Source organism: Phyllobates terribilis, unplaced genomic scaffold (genome assembly GCF_046119375.1).
Source record: "Phyllobates terribilis strain yellow unplaced genomic scaffold, ASM4611937v1 Scaffold_4__5_contigs__length_816908805, whole genome shotgun sequence".
NCBI classification, from domain to species: Eukaryota; Metazoa; Chordata; class Amphibia; order Anura; family Dendrobatidae; genus Phyllobates; species Phyllobates terribilis.
The window spans coordinates 90,303,360-90,324,502 of NW_027362764.1; the positions used below are offsets into that span (position 1 = coordinate 90,303,360).

The 21,143-nt window shown below is 40.5% G+C and overlaps 1 protein-coding gene across 1 annotated transcript in view; it reads right to left on the bottom strand.

Annotated features, from left to right (window-relative positions):
* The window catches only part of NRP1 (neuropilin 1), a 199,959-nt gene that overhangs the window by 13,431 nt on the left and 165,385 nt on the right, over positions 1–21,143 (bottom strand). Inside the window, 4 exon segments of the mRNA XM_073677632.1 lie at positions 10,330–10,386; positions 15,357–15,461; positions 17,342–17,486; positions 19,024–19,358. Coding sequence (XP_073533733.1) covers positions 10,330–10,386; positions 15,357–15,461; positions 17,342–17,486; positions 19,024–19,358 — 642 coding nt within the window.

Here is a 21,143-nt window from a genome sequence, read left to right on the forward strand (position 1 = left end):
CCGTCCTGCCTTGGATTACAGCCATTGTGAATGGAATAATAGGAAATCTCTCCATTCGCTTCTGCAGGGGCTGTGAATACTACATAACAGGCTTTCTTGGATAGTTTCCCATAGAAGTGAATGGAGAGAGCCACAATTCCATTTAAAGCAGCAATCAGACGGGGATGAAGGCACCCCTTTTTCCATGAGAAAAAAGTGGGTCTCAGAATCGCACATTTTTGGCACATGAGAAGGCAGTACACATTTAACCTGTCGATTTTTACATTTGAGAGACCCTGCAACTTTAATGTATTTGTGGGCCCCTTATGAACACTGACTCTCAGGCCCTGCTCAATTGTTCAAATGGGTAATCCACACTTTGGAAAATGGATACCGAAAATACATACTAATGTAAAATATTACAAAATTGAAAAATGGAGAGAAGGAATGAAAAGAAGGATTACATTATATATGCAACGCTGTGGATTATGTTGGCGCTAGTATTTTTACTATTGTATTTTTATTTTTAACCCTTTTTGTTGTCCAATGCACAGACTATAGGGTTGTAGTAGAAATACATAACGGGCGAGTGCAAATAAACGTTTCCACAAACTTGCCTTGCAGTTACACAGAAGAAGCCACTAGATGTCACTGTGCATCAAGATTCCCTATACACAAAGGCACAATGCCAAAACAGTCTCTGGCGTACAGCAAGGGAGCGGGTATTAGATGACACTATGAGATCCTATAAAATTGTGTGCATTTTATTCCGAGCTTCCCAACAGCCGTATACAATGTAATTGCTTTTCTTTTTTTTCCTAAAGGTTTAGGAAGATGAATAGAAGGATGTGTACAGCAGATAAAACTAATCTTGTTTATGTTTTTGACTTCTGCTGTAAAAATCAGGTCTCCAACATCCCTTCAACTCCCTGACTGCTTCGCTTTTTACTCAAGGAAGGAAACCCGTCTCAAAGAACAAAAAAATATTCTTCCAGGAATGTTGCCATTGTTCACAACAAAGTCAAATAAGGTCTTAGAAATCCGACATCCTTCCCCGGCTGGTGCATATTTTTCTCGTGATCTAATTGCCTTAATTTTCTGTATTTTGGATGCCATAACCTCAAAAACAGCATTTACATTCAACCCCTCTTTTTTTTCCCATCTGCTGCCAAACAATGTAATACTCTACAGAGAAGACGACTTTACAATGGTTAGCACCTCCGGTGCCCAGGGGGCGACGCGTGAAGTGCGTCTCCTTGGAGGATTCTTGTGTTTTGCTGACAAAGAAAAACACACATCCTATAAATGCACATATTAATGCAACACAACACTAGATGTCTGAAATCAGGCGCAAAGGGTTAACACTTGGATATCCATAGTCTGCTCAGTGCACTGAACTGCTCTACTCAGAATATTACTGACCCCTATAGAACGTCCATATCTCTAATAGGTCATATATAGGACCCTAAGACATGCAGAACATGAACATTTTTTTCTCCCCTGTAATCAAGCAATGGCAAAAGAAAAAGTGGTTGTCAAATTGTTAAACTTAGAACAATCCCTTTAATATTCACATACTGAAAATTATTTTGCTATGGGAAGAGTTTATTCATAGTTTTGCACCTGATCTTTGTCTTAAAAAGTCTTTAAAACTCCTATAAATATGTCATACTTCAGTATTTCAAGTACTGAGAAAAGTGGCCGAAAGCTTCATTTTATCGACAGATTGATTGATTCTTATGCCATAAATGTATGGTTGCTTATACTTTGAGACAATTCATTATTGCGTAATTTATCAAGATGTGTGCTTTTTTGTGTGTTAATCTTCATTTAGATCTCTGCTTACTATCAGTGTATAGATACTTGTAGTCTCTATATCCAGAGGCTAAAACTGCTCACAACTGAAGGTTTGCAACAATTGCAAAGCTAGCCATGCATATTAGTTAGCTGTTGGCTAAACAATTATTCGGCTAGGAGCTATCTCCCCCAAACCCATATGTCATGACTCTGTTGTTGGTTATCCCCGGGCTAGGGGTTCCTTGCCTGTACTAGATATCCCTGCTCCCCGATTACTTCTAATGTTGAAGATGCTGGGGACACATACCTTGCTGAGCTCCTGAATCCGCCCTCAGTCTGTTCCCTCCCCCCACCCAGGGAAGAGGGGAGTAGTAGTGAATGGCAATACATCAGCCAGGCTTACAAGGTAATATGTACAGGGATAAAGGAAAACACCAATCATACAAATATGCTCTCACAAACAACAGAGGGGAACACCGGGAGTGAAGGAAGGGAAAAATCTAAGTAGGAGAAGAAGAGGATTTGGACACAACCAAAACCAAGCAATAGTCTTTAGATAAATCCACCAAACACCTCCTCAAACAACAAAACTCCACCAACTCCTGAACCATGCGGCATGAAGCTAACTCTGGAAATGCCTGCTTGCCAGAGGCTAGTATATATAGGAGAGGGGATTGGCCAACACTGAACAGTTGAGAGCATCAGGGCAGGTAAGCTTCCAGGAGCTCTCAACTGAACAGATTAACCCCTGCACTGCTAGAAGAAACCTGCACTGTTTAATATGAAGGTGGAGTGCTTCTAATTAGTGCAGAGTAGGAGAAATCAGACAGAGCGGTCTCCTGGCTCCACTCTGACCCATGTCACTATACACAATGGGCGCTTGGCTGAACACTCCTGTGTTCTCTATGATAGGCAGATTTCTCTAGCAGCAACTTTTATCCGTGACAAACAAAATGATCAGCCATTGGAATTCAACATGCCGGATCCTTTTCTCCCCTGGCATCATCTTTCAGGGTAGAGTTGGGAGACCCCCATATACATTAGATGATCTGTCAATCCTGCGGAAATCTGTGGGTTCAGCTAACTTTTATCTAATGTGTTTGGGGGCGCGGTGGCTTAAAGGGTTATTCGAACGCCCCCCCCCCAAAAAAAAAGTTATTCCTTATCTGTGGGACAGGGGACAACTTATGGATCACTAGGGGTGCAATTGCTGGGACCCCAGTGATCCTGAGATCCAAGAAGAGCACTGACATTCCACTTAGAACAGAGCTGCAGAGCTTTGTTCTTGGGGTTCCAAAGTTCCGATCTTGAAATCATTGAGTGTCCCAGCAGTTGGACCCCCAGCGATAAGCAGTTTATCCCCTATCCAATGCATAGATAGATATTTGGGAATAATCCCTTTCACTAGCCTAGGAAATTGTCTGTAAGATAAAGGCGATGTTCCCATGTTCAGTATTTGGTCAGTATTTTACATCAGTATTTATAAGTCAAAACCAGGTTTGGAACAATCAGAGGAAAAGTATAATAGAAACACGTCACCACATCTGCATTTATCACCCACTCCTGGTTTTATCTTACAAATACTGATATAAAATTCTGACCAAATACTGAATGTGTGAACGTGGCCATAAGCAGCACAAATCTCTCCTGTGCTGATGGTTAGGCGCAATGTATAAGTTTAGATCAACGTTATCTGCTTGAATTCCGGACTGTTTAGCTCACAGAGGATTGTCTGATCTGGATACTATTGAAGCAAATCTTCAGCTGGAGACGTATAAGATTAGTAGTAATAATAACAGTATGCCCAATGCCTGGAGAGTCGACTAGGGCAGCTTCTGCACAGATGAAAATATTTTTAACAAACAGTCTTTGTCGCTGTTGTGCTGCTTCCATTATCTCAGTCCCAATGTTCATCCCTATGGTATTGTCTCTAGTCCTAAAAAAAGCAGATTTTCCAGCGTGCGCTGTCTCAGGACGCAGATCAGGTGGATGGGAAGTCAGCGCGTCTAGTGGCATCTTATGACTGCGCCAAGGTTATTACTACTAAGTAGCTCACAGGGAAACCAAATAGGTTTTCTTCTTCTACTGCACGGTGTAATAGCCCTGAAATCATGAATGAAGCTGCATAGTAATAATGGGTTTTGCTTCGAGACTGCAGGAATAGATGGCAGCGGATCGCTGTGGTTTCTGTGGTGACAGCACATCTGGGGCGCTTGAAATCATTCTTTGGAGACAATCCATCTACAAGATTCACATTGTGATTTGGTTGATGGAATTATGCTGTGACACACGGCTCTGCCAGGTACCGAAGCCATAGGCAGGACAGAATGAGGATACAATGAGGTTATGTAACCAGCCCACTAAATTATTATTATTTTCTTTTATTCACTATTTCAGTCCTTTACTCTGCACATTGTGACAAGGGGTATGTGTATATTGGAATGTCATATATACACTATATGGACAGTAGTATAAGGATGTCCCTCTTAATCATTCCCATTGCCGCAAACGTATGAAATCAAGTTCCTGGCCATGTCGTCTTCCTTTAATAACATTTGTGAAGAATGATGCAGTTCTGTATTAGAACGTCACCAGTATAACAAGTCAGGTCATGACATTTCTTTCCTAAATATTTTCCCCATCTCCTGTGAGTGATATTAAAAAGAGGAAGAACCACAACTACTCAGTAACGAAATAATGTCCCCCATCCTGGTATAATGTCCCCCATCCTGGGACCCTATCTAGTATAATGCCCCTCATTCTGGTCCAATGTCCCCATCCAGTCCCCTTACAGTAAAATGGTCCCCTGTCTGATATAATGTCTTCCATCGTGGTATAATGTCCCGCATCCTGGGTCCCTGTCTGGTATAATGCTGTCCATCCTTGGTCCCTGTCTGGTAAAATGTCCCCCATCCTGGTATAATGTCCCGCATCCTGGAACCCTATCTGGTATAATGCCGCCCATCCTGGGTCCCTGTCTGGTATAATGCCCCCCATTCTGGTATAATGTCCCGCATCCTGGGTCCCTGTCTGGTATAATGTCCTGCATCCTGGGTCCCTGTCTGGTATAATGTCCCCCATGCTGGTATAATGTCCTGCATCCTGGGCCCCTGTCTGGTATAATGCCCCCCATCCTGGAACCCTGTCTGGTATCATGCCCCCCATTGTGTCCCCATCCAGTCATCTTCCAGTAAATTTGTCCCCCCTAAAATTGTCCCCCCCCTTCTTGGTATAATATACCCCACCCCCTCCTGAGCCCATCCTGTGATAATGTTCCCCGTTCTGCCGCTGTTCTCTTACATGTTAAAAACAAAAAAAAGGATTCTTCTCACCTTCCCCCACTCTCATGACATGCAGCTTCCTCTTTTATAGCTAGAGTCCAGCAGCTGACTTCGGCGTGCCTGCTATTGGTGACCGTCACTGCTATGCGCCACCTCCGACTGGTACAGTGATGTCAGCTGCCGGCTTTTGATTGGCCAGAGGTATGTATTGCAGTGCAGGGAGCCAGCGGGTCACAGTGCCGCAATACATTTCAGCTGAATATGCATCCTCTGACTCACATCTAACTGAAATAGGCACTAGCGTCAGCGAGACCTGCTCTAGCACAGGCCCAGTCACGGTCGCAGAGGTTGCATCAGTATGGCTATGTTCATACGTTGCATTTTTGCAGCGTTTTTTTTTTTGCAGCATTTCTTTATGCAAATTTTCAGCTGTGTTTACAGTACCAGCAAAGTCTGAGGAGATTTCAGAAATCTCATGCACACAGCTTGTTTTTTTATTCCTGACTGTTTTGTCAAAGAGCTGTGTTTTTGCAAAATGAAGCATGTCACTTCTTTCAGCATTTTTGCAGCATTTTTCACCCATAGAAAGAAATGAGTAAGTGCAAAAATGCAGGCATCGGGTTTTGCTGCGTTTTTGGTGCCAAAACCTGCTGAAGCTGAATTAGGTTATTTTTTTTCTGCACTAAACTTTATCAGCAAGCACAAGAGACAAATGAACATTGACAAAACCACAGTAAAAATACGCAGCAATAACGCAGCAAAAAACAATGCAAAACTTGCTTTTTTGACGCTGCTTCTTTAATGCCAAGAGAGCAGGTTTTGCCTGCGGAAAAAATAAACGCTGCAAAAATGCAACATGTGAAAATAGCCTATGAGTGAAATCTGCAGGAAAAACGCTGAAAGAATTCACATGCTGCAGATTTAAATCTGCAAGTCAAAAATAAGCAACGTGTGCATGAGTCGTCAGGATTCTCGTTCACTTTGCTGGCATCAGGAAACCCATCAGGTTTTGTGACAAATCTGCGCAGAAAAAATTTCGTAAAAAACTTGATAAATCTGCACAGGCCCTAAAGTTGCAAATGCAGCTCTGCTACCTCCGTCACTACAATATCACTACATTTACCAGTGTTGATACCAAACCTAGTCTATTTGGAGATAAGGTTTCTTGCAAGCAGTTATGCAATTACTGAGATCGATGTCTCATGACTGTTGACAGCTGTACAAACTGAACAATAAAATATTATCTAGAATTGTAAATTTGGAGACAGAACAGTGTTGGAATGAGGCCCTCCTCTGCAGTCTTATCATGCGGCTCTGACAGATAAAAATTGGAAGATTCCAACAACTTATAATACAGAAACAACAGCTGCAGGGAACACTATGTGGCTCTACATGTCGATAGGTGGAACGTGGGAACGTATGCTTAGTTGTAATTTTACTTTAATCTGAATGTGAGAAACAGATAATGTCATGCTTCACTACTGAGAACGTATGACAGCAATAATGGAGGCAATGTTTTAATCATAGTATATGTTGTCTGTTACAGATTATTGGCACGTATGCAATCACGTAAGTCTGCTACTGTCCTACTTCGATCCGTGTTGTGGACCAAACTCACCAATGGAAGTCAATGGTCCCATGATAAAGAACGGCACACATATGTCATCCGTATGCTCTGTGTATTTTATTATTAAAGGGGTAAAAGATGGTAAGATTTTATCTTTATTCACTCAAGAATAACAGATGCAACAAGGATTGTACAAAATGACAACTGGACCAAAAATGGATCCAGCACACTGAAAAAAAAATCAATAATTTTTCACGTAAGAGAAACTGACGTTATACAGATTGACTGGTTGGCTAAATAGAAAAGGATGATGAATAAGAGAACGTTTTTGTGAGTCAGGAATCAGAAATATGACCTATGGCATAGGAGGGAAACCCAACTTTCCGACACTGAGCACTACATTGTGACCCAAAATCCTTTGGTAATCTTCAGATTGCATGATACCTCGTACACAGTCAAGGCACCCAGTGCCTGAGGCATCAAAACAACCCCAAAATAACTTTCAACCGCCACCATATTTGACTGTAGGTAGTGTGTTCTTTTCTTTGTAAGCCTCATTTAGTTTTCAGTAAACAGTAGAATGATGTGCTTTACTAAAAAGCTCTATCTTGGTTCCTGCGGTGTCGACACTTGCATTCCCTGGGCTCACATGAGGTTGTTATGTCACACGAGCCCTGAGCAAATCAGTGCTGGCATCACTATCCCCACGTTCGGATGTATTGAACATCAACAGGAAATCAGGGCTGCTCTCTCACTTCCTCCTGATGTTCGATTTGTCCGAAGGTGGGGACAGTGATGATTGGGCACAAGGCTCAGGTGACAAGCGCTCTTGAGCCCCGGGAAGGCGAGTGCTGACACTGCTGGAATGGCACCGACACCACTGGAACGGCACCAGCACCGGAGGCAAGTATGGCTGTTTTTATTTTAACGGGGCCAAACATGAGGAATGAGAAGGGGTTGTCTAAGTAGTGGACAACCCTTTAATCTTTCTATTGCATGCAATATAATGGATGTATTCTTCTCTACAAATAATGTTTTTAGAGGAAATTATGGAAGACAGAGAGAGCGCCAACAGGTTCATAGAGGCTCAATGCATGCCATACAGAATCCAAATGATTTTCCTTGCTGAATCTATTAATAGTTTTGTGAAAAAAAAAAAAAAACGATGCCGTCATTGACCTGCACTACACAGTGACTGTGTGACTTTACCCATATGGAAGAGTGAAACAAGCGATTAGGCCATAAAAGTCTGACTGTGAAATAGAGGTGGTTCAGACACTTAACATTTACATGGCAATGATTATCTTTAAAAAAAAGGTCCTTATTATTTTTCCGCCAGAGTAAGCCATTGATCCTCACCCACATCGCTGTCATCCTATTTAATTAAGTTTGCAAATAAAAAGGAGGTAAACGAAAAAAGTTTTGAAAAGGTCTCGTTAAATCCTCTCATAGTAAATCGAGCTGCTTAGTATTCACACAAACATGGCACATTCCTCTGCTCACCATGGAGAATCTACATGCGGAGAAAGGGACCAAATATATTTATGGAACAAACAGGAACAGATGCTAAGAAGTTTTACACAGAGAGAAAGAAAAAAACGCAGCTGTCTGTGGATCTTTCTTCCTCAGCCTGAGGTGTTTAGCTCGGAAAATAAGATATTATATCCCTAAGAGGAAAAAAATGTCCACCCAAGAAGCACAAATCACCAAGCAATGGCATACTTGTCAACTCTCCAGGGATGCCCAAGTGGCTCCTCAAACAAGGGGAGTCCTCCGGGATTCCCAAAACAGATGGAAAACCTCTGACAATGCAGAGCTTCCCTATGCATTTCCTATGCTCTGATGTTGGGATGCTGCTTTCATCAGACTCCGTAACAAGGCGCACGTTTAAGGGACAAAAGGGGTTATAGTAAAAGAAAATGGTGGGTTTATGCAAAAAAAAAGGCAATTTGTAAAAATTGGCATATATGAGTGAGATTGGGCCTACAAGGTGACCTTGGTCGTGACACAGGTTGTTGGATCAAAGATCCCTGTTCAAGGGACCACGAGTGTGACAGGCAAGTCACAAAGTCCAGAGCAGTTGTATTTTTTGCAACTTTTTGCCGTAGTGTTTTGCAGGTTGCAATAGAAACCCATTCACTTGCAATATGTAGCAGTGGCATAGAGCAGTGTTTCTCAACTCTAGTCGTCGGGACCCCCCAACAGATCATGTTTTCAGGATCTACTTAGTATTGCACAGGTGATGGAATTATTATCAAGGCATCTCACCTGTTCAATACTAAGGAGATCCTGAAAACCTGATCTGTTGGGGGGTCCTGAGGACTGGAGTATAGGAACACTGGCATAGAGTGATCTTTGGTCGCATGACCTGTGTCGTGGCCTAAAGGATGTCTATACGCAATAAAAAATATTGCATCTGAATTCTTCTGATTCTTTGCTGCAGGAGTGTAGCTTTTGGGGGCCCAGCCCTGATTCCCGAGTTCACCCAAAGGCCCTTTTGCCATTTGAAAGGCACCTGTCTTATAAATGGCACATGCTAGGTGGGGGGAATCAGTCAAGACGTTGCATTATGGGGCACAACCCACATGGAAAGATGCAGCAAATTATTTGGAAACTTGGCAATCTGTTCCACACTGATGCATGTAAATGCAACCACATAGTTCTTGGCAGTGGTCAACTTCTTCTGGCTTACAATTACAATTCCCAGCAATCCATCTAAGCTTGAGGCTCTCAAGCAAAGAATGTAGGTTGTATTTTTAATTGTATTATTGTCAATTTGTGGCCACAGACAAGATTCTAGCAAGATCCAAAACCATTCATGAATTCTTGAAAATAATTATGGCTTCTTGCTGAATGAAGCAGTATTATGGGTGACGGCTTATGATTAGAAACATAAGACTGATTTATTTTTACCTTTTAGTTGCTATTTATATAGCACTAACATATTCCAAAGAGCCGTACACAGAATGCCAACTTCATAGAAAGTCAATAAAACTTATTGGCTCCAGATTCATCAAAGCTTTTACTCCATAAAACTGGCTTAAAAAGCTTTAAAAAAAATTCCGCAATGCAAACCTGAGCAAAGGTGTTGCATGTTAACATGATTTTTCCTCAGTTCCACCAAAGTGTGCGGAACTGTGGAAAGACAGGGTGTGATCTCCCCCACTCATCAAATTCATGACGAGAGGTGCGGTTTCTTAAGCAACAAATCTTACTCCAGTCCCTGACTGGAGTAAGTTTTGTGGCAAGGCACACATGCAGGTTCGTGCCTCGCCTCGTCATCAAGACAGGCGTAAAGAACACCGGTTTTGTTGAATCGGGGCTATTATGCTTTTAAAGAGTAGTGGGAAACGGAGTACCTGCAGAAAACCCTCATAAGCAGAGGAGACTGTACATGCAATTATATACATATAAGAAGGCATAATTTTTGTCTAAAGGACCCCTAGACAGGCAGTACACATTGTATTCCAGTTCTTAGGTGGTCGTTATGTCCAAAAATTTTAATTGGTTGGACTAAAATGACCTGGTAGTTAACTTTATCTTGACCATGATATTGAAAAAGGACAACTCAGATAAGCAAGTGGGTTGGTTGTTCCACCACATAGAGCCCTCACCTGCTGACACATGGGCAGCAGCCATACTCAAAGTCCATGCTGCAGCTACAGTATGGTTTCTATAAATAAGCAAGTAGTGTATCTGATTTACCTGATTTTGTGATGTCTTCCGTTGTTGGTGTCTCCGTACTTTGAATTGTAGTTCCAGCTAAAATAAATAAAGGATATTATTAATATTATTATTGCAATTTGCAATAATCACTGATTCCAATATAGTACGACGGCTAAAAAGTAGAGTCTCTAATAAAAATGGTAAAATATTGCGCATCAGTCATATTAATAGGGCGATAACGTTGTGCAGATCATACGCTATACATCAAATGCATCATCATAAAGTGTTCACCGGAGTGAGAGAGGACGGGTGCATGAGTGCTGGGAACTTGTTTGATTGGCGTATATTAGCTCTCTTTTATTTTTATTATGTTGAGTGCATGGATTATTGGAAAACAGCAAATGTTGCGTTGGCAGTAATCATTGTTGTCTATGAAAAATTGCTTGTAAGGTAATTGGTGAAAACCAGCCATTCTATGCACGAAGCTAACAGTCAATTGTCAAGGCTGGCAGCACTCTCTAAGTTCAATAGTGATGTATGTGGTGCTCTTCCCGAGGAGTTCACAGCCTTGAACACATAGCAGTTTACAAGCAGAACAGCAAACACTTGGTTTAATGCAAAAAGTAAAGACAAATTAACATGAATTACAGAATATAATAGGGTTTAAATCATTAGAGTTTTCTAAAGGATTGCTCATAGAGTTGAACAAAATTATTTGGTCCGGCTGCCACTTTGGTAGTTCATAGCCCTGCAAACCTCCTTCTACCTGCCAGCATCCCGTACACTTCTTTTGTATAGTAGGCCTGGCGTAGCGGCATGACAGCTGCTTGATATTGTGCCAGACCTACTAGTAAGAAGAAGTGCCATGGATTATGATACTTCTTCTTACTAGTAGGTAGAGATGATGGTAGGTAGATGATGATGGCAGGTAGAAAGGACTTTTATTTGGCAGCCTTGACTATCAGTATGGTACCTGCAAGTCTTTTGCTTAACTCTAAATGCTCAAGGAAATTAAGGTCACTAATAACAAGTAAGATGTCCCACCATTAGAGATCTTATTGGTACCATGGCTCACCATGTATCCGTCATGTGATGGATCAAGTGATGTTACGTACATACAGTAGCTCTACCTCTATTTCACATTTTCGAATACCTCATTCAGCATTTTGATTCCAGTAGGATTCAAGTAATACTTTAAGGACCTGACCATTTTTTTGTTTTTGCTTTTTCATTTTTTTGCTTCCTTATCCAAGAGTTATAGGCCGATTTATCAAAGCAATTACCGTACTTGAGAATTTTGTGAAAAGTTACAAAACTTTTGCGCAACGTAGAGTTGTGCAAATAATTTACGAATTTTGGTGTTTTCATGCCAGTTTCGCCCACGTCCACCAAAATTGGTGAAGCTGGGGGAAAATGGGGCATGACGCGCAAAGCTTGTCTAATTCATAACGAGAGGCAGCGTGCCTTATGTTAAAAATCTCCCTGACTGGAGTAAGATTTGTGGAGAGCCGCACAGAGGTGCACACCACTATTCAGATGCACCTAATTCATAAAAAGGCTCTTAAGGCATGTCTGACTTCAGCTTGCCCCCTCTTCAAGATTGTCGAGAACAGCGCAGGTCTTGATGAATTGGGGCCATTATGTTCATGCTTTTCCTTGTCCATATCCATATGACAGCTTATTTTTTGCGGAACGAGTTGTAGTTTTGATTGACACCATTCACTTTAACATATCATGTATTAAAAAACGCAAAACAAAATAAAAGTGGGGTGAAATGGTGAAAAAAACAAAATTCAGCCATTATTTTCTGGTTTTGTTTTTTATTGGAGCTAATAAAAATAACCTGGCAAACTGATTTCTTCTTAGTTCAATTATAGGTATAGCTTTTTTAAAAAATTTTTTATTTCATTAAACTTTTATATTTGAAAAATATATATATTTTTTACTTTTCACTGTATTTGTTACCCCTCAATGGGACGTGGAATCGCTTTAGTATTGCAGTATATAGTCAAAATCACAGTCTCCTATGAATCCCAGCCTGTAGCATAGCTCAGCGGGTCCACCAAGATGATAATGTGGTTAAAAAGAAGTGATGAAAGCATGCTTCAGTCGCTCCTATCAAAGGCAGATGCTGGCTGTATAACACAGCTGGCATCTGCTGTGGATATCGGGCTCAGGTCCTGAACCCGCTCCATACAGCAGCACTTGACGTGTGCCAAAAATATGTCATACAGTATGTTGTTTAGGGTTTAAACGATTTTAACAAATACAATATCGTAATTCTTTTTGACCATGAAGGACGATCTTGAAGATTATGTATATCAGTAGATGCCTGCCATGTAAACAAATACAGGGAAGGCTGTAGACGTGGTTGCCGAAATCTGCTGTTGAGGACCTCGTCTTCCCATGTCAATGTAGAGTAGTTTGCAAAGTATGAGCTTTTAAAATACTTTTTTTCTTTGTAATAAAGGTAATTGCTAAGAATGTATTACATTTTTTTCTTGAAATTCAATAGTAACAGTATTACAAGGTATTTATATAGTCCAAAACTTAAAAAAAATGAAAAAGACGACTTTTCTTCTATTCGGATGAACTCCTGGCAATATCAAAGGGTATAGGTTTACTGTAATAAACTTTGATGTGAAGTGAAACTGGCATCGATTAAAATGAGATTCACACTTAAGGCGCTGGTAACAATTACAGGGGGCTTGTGTCACTCATGTGTTTTTTATTCATTTTATAACCTACACTCACTAAATGATCCCAAATGATCTACATCTGACTATCGCGTTACATATGAATGGCAGCTTGTGTGAGTTGTTGAAAATATTAACAGGTGTAATAGATCTCAGAGCAATCTGGGCAATTATTGGATTATTGGTTTTACAACAGTTCTGGGAAACTCAAATATCCTGCTCCATTCTCCACCTTTCCATATAAGATAATGAACTTTCAAGCCAGGAAAGTAAAGAGGTTTTTAATGATCCAGTAATTATTGCACAAAAAAGGCGAAAACATCCACACTTATAATACCATGTGGATATTTAACAAGGACCATGTGGTAATTCGTCACAACCATCAATGGTTTATATTACACTTTGCATAGTTGGGTTGGGATTTCTCAACAATTAAAATTAAAATTACCAACGAAAGAAATTCTAAACCGGACTATTGTTGACTTATTGCCCAATACCGACCCTAAAACAACCTTTATTTCAACTGCATAAGATAATATACTCCAGGCTTAATTGTAATAAAATAGTTAGGATTTCATAACTAAATCCGTTCCTGGGTTCTACACATATTTTTTCTCCCAAATATTTAATAATTAGGGCCTGGAAAAGTTATATAAAGCACTGAGCAGATGATGTGTTAATAACATAAAGTTTTATGACATGGAACCAAAGAGGTCTGCGGAGATGAATGAATTTCTAGAATTGATTAATTCATTGACTTTAGTCACGTGACTAATGGTCTTGGAGGTTGAGATGGTGATAAAAAAACATCTATTGTTGGGTCTAGTTTTTTGGCTTACACACATAACTATTTTTTGGGGATTAGTGTTATATAGTTTCATAATACGTCACCTACAGAAATTTAAAGGCTATATGTGCCACAATGCATCTATGGAACAATGCCTATTTAATACCGCATGCAGTGCATAATAAAGGATCATTGGGACTCTGCGGATATGGCTTAGCCCATACATGTCAAACTCTGGGCCATAGGCCAAATCTGGCCCGCAGGGTGATTTTATTTGGCCCACGACACCAGAACCACCACTCTTATGTGGGACTATTATGGTGTATGGAGGACTATGTGGGGCCCATTATTCTGTATGGAGGACTATGTGGGTGACATTATTCTGTATGGAGGACTATGTGGGGCCATTTTTCTGAATGGAGGACTATGTGGGACCCATTATTCTGTATGGAGGACTATGTGGGGCCCATTATTCTGTATGGTGGACTATAGGGGGGCATTATTCTGTATGGAGGACTATAGGGGGCCATTATTCTGTATGGAGGACTATGTGGGGCCCATTATTCTGTATGGAGGACTATGTGGTGTCCATTATACTGTATGGAGGACTATGTGGGGCCATTATTCTGTATGGAGGACTATGTGGGGCCCATTATTCTGTATGGAGGACTATGTGGGGCCCATTATTCTATATGGAGGACTATGTGGTGCCTATAATACTGGATGAAGGACTATGTGGGGCCCATTATTCTGTATGGAGGACTATGTGAGGCCCATTATTCTGTATGGAGGACTATGTGGGGCCCATTATTCTGTATGATGGACTATGTGGGGCCCATTATACTGTATACTGGTTGGCCCGCGACTTTGTCCATGTTTTTCATCTTGGCCCTCTGTGTGTTTGGATTTGGCATCCCTGGCTTAGCCTATAACTTTTGCCTTTAGATTATAATTCTACAACATTATATGCCATTATTCTGTTACGGCTCATGTACAAGCCTGTATTAGACATTTGTGTTATATGTATTCTTAAATGGCTTGTCCATTACTTCTTAGGTATTGATGATTTGCGGAGGCCACAAGTAAAGTGTCCCAGACTCCATAGTTCCATACACTATGAAGTGGAAGTTCTTTGGTACGACAGCTTGGCTCTTTTGCAAGTAAATGGTAGTTGATCTGCAGTACCTGTAAGTGGCCACTACATAGTGAATGAATTCTTGGTGTTCTGGCTCTGCAGAGTGTGCCGATGCCGTTGTTCAACTCCCACAAATTTGATATTGATGATATATGCAGTGTGCCACTGACTATATACAAAGGTACACAAAAGCTTAATGTATGGGAAAGGACATTTCCGGTACGCATTTTGATTTTGGGCAAAAATGTGGTTTATCCCAGAGACACCACCCAACCATACAGGGACTCTGTTTGGGCTTAGCCATTGGGAAGGGCGGTGGGCCATTGCTTCAAGCACCCAAGCTACAATTCACATTGAGTGATCAAATTAACTTATTCTGCTTCATGTAATTGTTTCATCAACTTTTCATACTAGCAAAATGAAAATGGCCCCAGACCAGTAACATTACCTGTCAGCTTGTAGTCTTCACTGGTTCCACTGTGGCAGGGAATCTGGTCATCGTCACAATCATCTTCCGCACTGATCTTGGGTGTGGTTGGAATAACTGTTGGTGCTGAAAAAAACATGATCAGATTTTTAGATTCAAGGTTTCTTTTCCCACTATTATTTTCATATGTAGTTTTATATTCATCTGTAGTGAATACTGGGATAATGATATTGCAGGTTCTAAACATAGACCTTAAGCCACAGCAATATAATTAATTGTTTTCACCATTATAGAATGGACTATACTTCTTGAAATTTGGTTGAAATTAAGTCTAAAATCAGGTTAATTAATTTGTATATTAAAGGGTTTTGCTGTTTTAGGTTAATAAAGCTGAACCACTACATGAATAAAAAAGTTTTATAACTTTCATTAGAAAGTTATAAAACTTTATAATAAATTATATTAATACTTCATGTTTCAATTCTGTTATTATTACGTTCAAACAAGTTATTGTTACATTTTCATCCAGGCAAAATTCTGGTGTATATTTCTTAACTAGGGATGAGCGGACCTGTGGATGTTCGGGTGCGAGCGAACTTAGTCCAAAGTTCGGTTCAGGTATCAGAGCTCTTTCCGAACTTGAACCCGACCCCATAGAAGTCAATGGCAATCTGAACCTTGGTGCTGTAAAATGGTCGTAGTAAGTGCTAGGGGGCTGCAAAAGTGTGTCTCTCTCTCACTAGGTGTCTGGTATGAACCTTAAACTTTTTAGTTTGGGTTCGCTCATCTCTACCCTTAACTAAATTCCCCCAAAATATATTTAGTTAAAAACTCTCTAATTGAAGGGGTTGTCCACTACTCAGACAACCCCTTCTCAATACCTACGTTTCCCCCTTGTAAAATACCTTTGATGCTGGCGTTGATCCAGCAGTGTTGGCATTGGCTCTATGGGGAAGGCTGCTGCTCTCTCACTTTCGCCAAATGTATGTGATTTTTTAAGATATGGGAGAGTGTAGTTAGTGCTTATTGGTCGTAGGGATCATTGTTGTATCAAGTGATCCCCAGGAGAGCGAGTGTCGACAACCGCTGGAACAGTGTCGGCACCGAAGGTGAGTATAAGTGTTATTATTTTACTGGGGGGAAACATAGGGATTGAGAAGGTGTTGTCCGATTAATGGGCAACCCCTTTAAATAGATATTATTTTTTTTTAGCCTATATTTTTACTGTCTTCTGTAAGTTAAGCTATTTCTAAAAGTTTCCCTCATCTTTAGAAATGAGCTAATACTGTATTATGGAATATAATCAGGTTTTTCTGTATCTCCTCTAAGCTTATGGGTTCCCAAAAGAGATACTACCAGACAGCCGAGAGTCCTTAATGTAATGCCAGATTCCTGTCTTTCTTTGTAGTGATAAGACATAGTGATGGCCTCTAGCTCTGAATACTTAATGTGGCTGAGATGTAATCGAATTCCAAAGCATCTGATCCAAAAAAGCATACATTGTGGCCATGAGAAAATATTCTGTGGTTACGTTTGAGTGAAGTGCTGCTTCCATTCTACATATATATGCCCACCTTTCCCCCACTATATGCAATAATAATCAGTTTTAGGGACCTCGGCCCTCTTCCTCCCAGAACACTGTACCATAATATGTCATAGTTGACATTGATTCATTAACCAATTAAGAGCAAGACACAATGTGGTCATTTGCTGAATAAATGCTAGGCCCCTAACAATATGCATTAGCGATGACAGATGCAAATGACCATAATGGGCCATCTACAGGATATGGAAAGAGGACATTGTGGGTAACATTAATGTTCCTACTATTAAGGACTGTAAATCCAAGAAGATTGGCCATAGGATAGATTATCAATGACAGAACACAAAAGCATTAGCGATAATGTAACTGGGCTCCAAGTACAATAAATACATATGTCAGGCTTTATTCTTTGGCAGACGAAAGTAAGGAAGTGTGTGCATATATAATCAATGGAGATCGTTACCTTCAACTTCACAACCCAGCAGCTCCATTCGTAACCCAAGACCTAACACCGATGCTCTTTCGGGAATGATGCGGATGTATCTGGTAGGTATGGAGGCAAAAGTGCGTAATTCTGGCGTGTCGTAGTTTGTGTTGCCTTCAAATGTCTACAAATATAAAATGAAAGAGTATTAACAAGATTATTGCATTGGGGTGACTGGCTTTACTTGTAGAGATCAGCTGAGTATGGATTCTTATAGTCAAAGAGCAGCACAGTGGCTCAGTGGTTAGCATTTCAGCACTGGGGTCTTGAGTAGAAAACCCACAAAGGACAACATCTGCAAGGAGTTTGTATGTTCTCCCCATGTTTATGTGGGTTTCCTCCGGGTTCTCCAGGTTTCCTTTCACACTCCAAAGACATACTGATAGGGAATGTAGATTATGAGTCTCAATGGGGACTGTGATGATGAAGCGCTGGGGAATATGATGGTGCTATATAGGCAAAGCATAATGAATAATAATAATGCTCTATGCAAAAAAAAAATAGAAATTGAGCTCTTTCCCAGAATGAATCAAAAGCACTTTGCTTGTGCCACCTATGAAGGTAGATAACTAACCCTGTAAGTCAATGTTTTGCAACATGACAAAAAATATTTTTCAAGCCAGAGACCATCTATAGACAGATTGGTACAGGGTACTTGCCCTTTAATCAGGTTTAGTTGGCTGAGATTCAGAATAGGAAGCTATCTCATTAGTGACCTGCAAGTAGCTACCTCCAAAAAGTGGCACTTCTGGGAGAGAGCTAATTTGCATGTCGTAGTAGTTCGAATTGGTAATGGAACAGCCACACATGAATCCTACTGCCCTAGAATCAGGTATTAGCACCAAACCCTGGATATTATAATTTGCACTCAATAGACAATTCTAAATTGTAGAGATAATGTAAATATGACATATAGATTGACATATATGCAAGACAAGCTGTCGGATATCCACCCATTCCTGCTATTGCAATGCCCTTGGCAACTGTCTGCCTAAATGTGTCTATTCGTGAAGGCTCTCAAAAGTTACGGAAGGTCTAGCTGCATCATGCAATGTATTAAACATAATCACCTTGTTCACATTTGTACCAATTGACTGTGGCAGCGAAGTAATAAGATCCACTTCAAGCAATTTGTCATCTAATCAAAAGATGTTTGACTGAAAGTTACTCCATTATTTGCATGCAAGACTAACCCGTTCCTGGCTTTAAAAATTTAAACATGTCAAGCTTCATTCTTGTAATTCGACTCAAGTCAAGACTTATCCTTGAGATTTTCTAAAATTCTCTTTTATTAAGAAAAGGTCTTTGAATATTTTGCATAAATAATGCCGCACTTATAAAAGACGCCATCTATTTATATGAATATTTGATACAGATGAAAGCGTTACATATAAGGCGATGCCGTGTTTGACTGGTAATTATGTTCTTTAATTTCACCTTACATCGTTCTTAGCCTTTGGTGTTGTGAAGACTAAAACCTAAATTTCTAAAGTAGTAGAAAGAAATCTTCATCCAAAATTTAAAGAAATAACATAATATTTTGATAGCAAAAGCTTGGCCACTCTCAAGTTCTTTAGAGCTTGGTGATAGATCCACCAGATCTACCAAGATCTACTGATACCAGAACTGTCTAAATCATTGGTCTGGATGCTCTTCCTTACCTTTGCTTTGTTCTTTCTTGAGTCCATGATATGTTCCCAGTCATGCCCATTATTGCTATATCCAATTTTGAACTTTCTCATGAAGACTTTATTCTCCCTGTGTTTTCCACCCTGAATGATAATGCCACGTACAGTCTTCTCCTCTCCAAGGTCAATCTGAAGCCACTCGTTGGTATATACATGATCGGTTGGGGGTAGAAGTGCCCAGCCGTTGTGGCTGGTTAACAGACGAGCATGCTCTGGTAGCCACTTACGATCTACCTCATTGGAGGCTGTAATTTGGGAATCGGATATAAGTCCTGAAACCATTCCCAACATTCCGGAACATGGATAATCTGCAAGGTATAAAATATCGAAATATGGAAATCTGTACATTTTTTTGTAATAGCAACATATTCTGAAGAACTTGATGGATAATATGGCATTCATATGAGTTACTAAATTATTAAAACCTATCTCTAATTTCTCTATATACGATTATTTTTGGACAGCTTCACCACTGAGCCATCTACCAGGCTACAAGAGCATTCAGGGGAAAGTAAATAATGGATTTTCTTATCCTATGTCCCCTTATCAAAGTAAGTGTTTCCAGAGCTGTTTGCCAGCTGCCATCCCTCAATACTTCACAGGAGTTCATGCTTCTGACCCAAACATAACACATATAATTCAATCTACAAACATACAGTTGTCAAAAGGGAAAGCCTAATTTTTTTTTTATAGTAACATTATATTAGCGAATCACTATTCATGTAACTTCCTTAAGCATGTGTGTAAGGTGGAGTTCAGCTTGCAGATGAACCTGAGCTTAAGGTCCTAGAAAGGTCTTTCCTTAGACAGGTATTCCCATTTCATTAAGTGATGGCATGACTCTTTGATATGCTGTCACTTAATGACTAAGGGTCACTTAATCACTTAATTACAAGTGGTTATTCCCCTGATCCTTAAAATGAACATCAGTTTTACCTTTGGACAGAGGTAAGTAAAACTGTGAAGTAAATGTAGTACCGTGGTAGCACTTTGGTACCTACATTCACAGGATTGGTGGATGTCCCAGAGGTTGGACCCCCAATAATTATTAAGTGATGGCATAGGTGTTACACACCTGTCCCGGGTATTCTGCTTTCTTCCCTTGGGTCCGCTGCCCTCTGTTGTGCTCCGCGATGGGATTTGCAAATTGCATGGATTTGTGATAAGATTTCCCTAAGACTATTTGAGGTCCATTAAGGCACAAACCTGTGTCTTGGGAGGGATTGAGACTCTAGTCCTATATTTGGTGTGCTCCACCTTCTGTGCTTTTTGTTTGTGCATACTATGCTATACGTCATTCCATCCCTGCTGGGTTTCCCTTCATCCATCTTGTTGCTCCTGAGATTCTGTGTGTACCAACTCCTCACTGCCTACATGCTTTCCAGCTTGCTATATCAATGCCTGGGGTCTGTGTGCTCACACAGACCTATGGCTTAGAAGACCACCTCAACTGGTTAGCCTAAAACTAGCCATATACCAGCCACATACCATCACTAAGATGAGAATATCCCTTTGAGGGCTAAACAGTAGCAGAAATGGTAGGTACTTAATGGCATCTCCATACACCAATGTCCCCAAGTGTGATAGTGGCCCTATATCTTAAAAGGTATGTGTCACAAAGTCTTTAAAGAGGTTTTCCCAAAATCACAAGTTATCCCTTTGTTGCTGATCGCTGTGAATCCAACTGCTGGGACCAGCAGCAATCCTAACAATGTGTCTACAGAATCCTGAAAGCAGATCTGCAAGATCTAAGGTGTGCAAGCTCAACTTTTGAATTTCCAAAAAAGACTGAGTACAACATTTGGATATTTTCAGCTGTCCCATTGACAATGGATGGAGTGCAAGTTGAGCATGTGCACCTCTGCTCTAATCAAGTCAGGGCTTTGCAGAGACCTGTTCTCAAGGATCTAAGGATGGTTGCAGGTCCCAGTGCTCAACAAATAATCTCCTAACCTATTGAAAGGGGATAACTTGTGATTTTGGGCAACATCCTCATAGTAAGGCACAACTCGGCACACGTGCTCTTTCCACATGCATAGAGTAATTTTTCATTTTTTCCATCTCATATCTCTCTATAACAAAGCTATAATTAG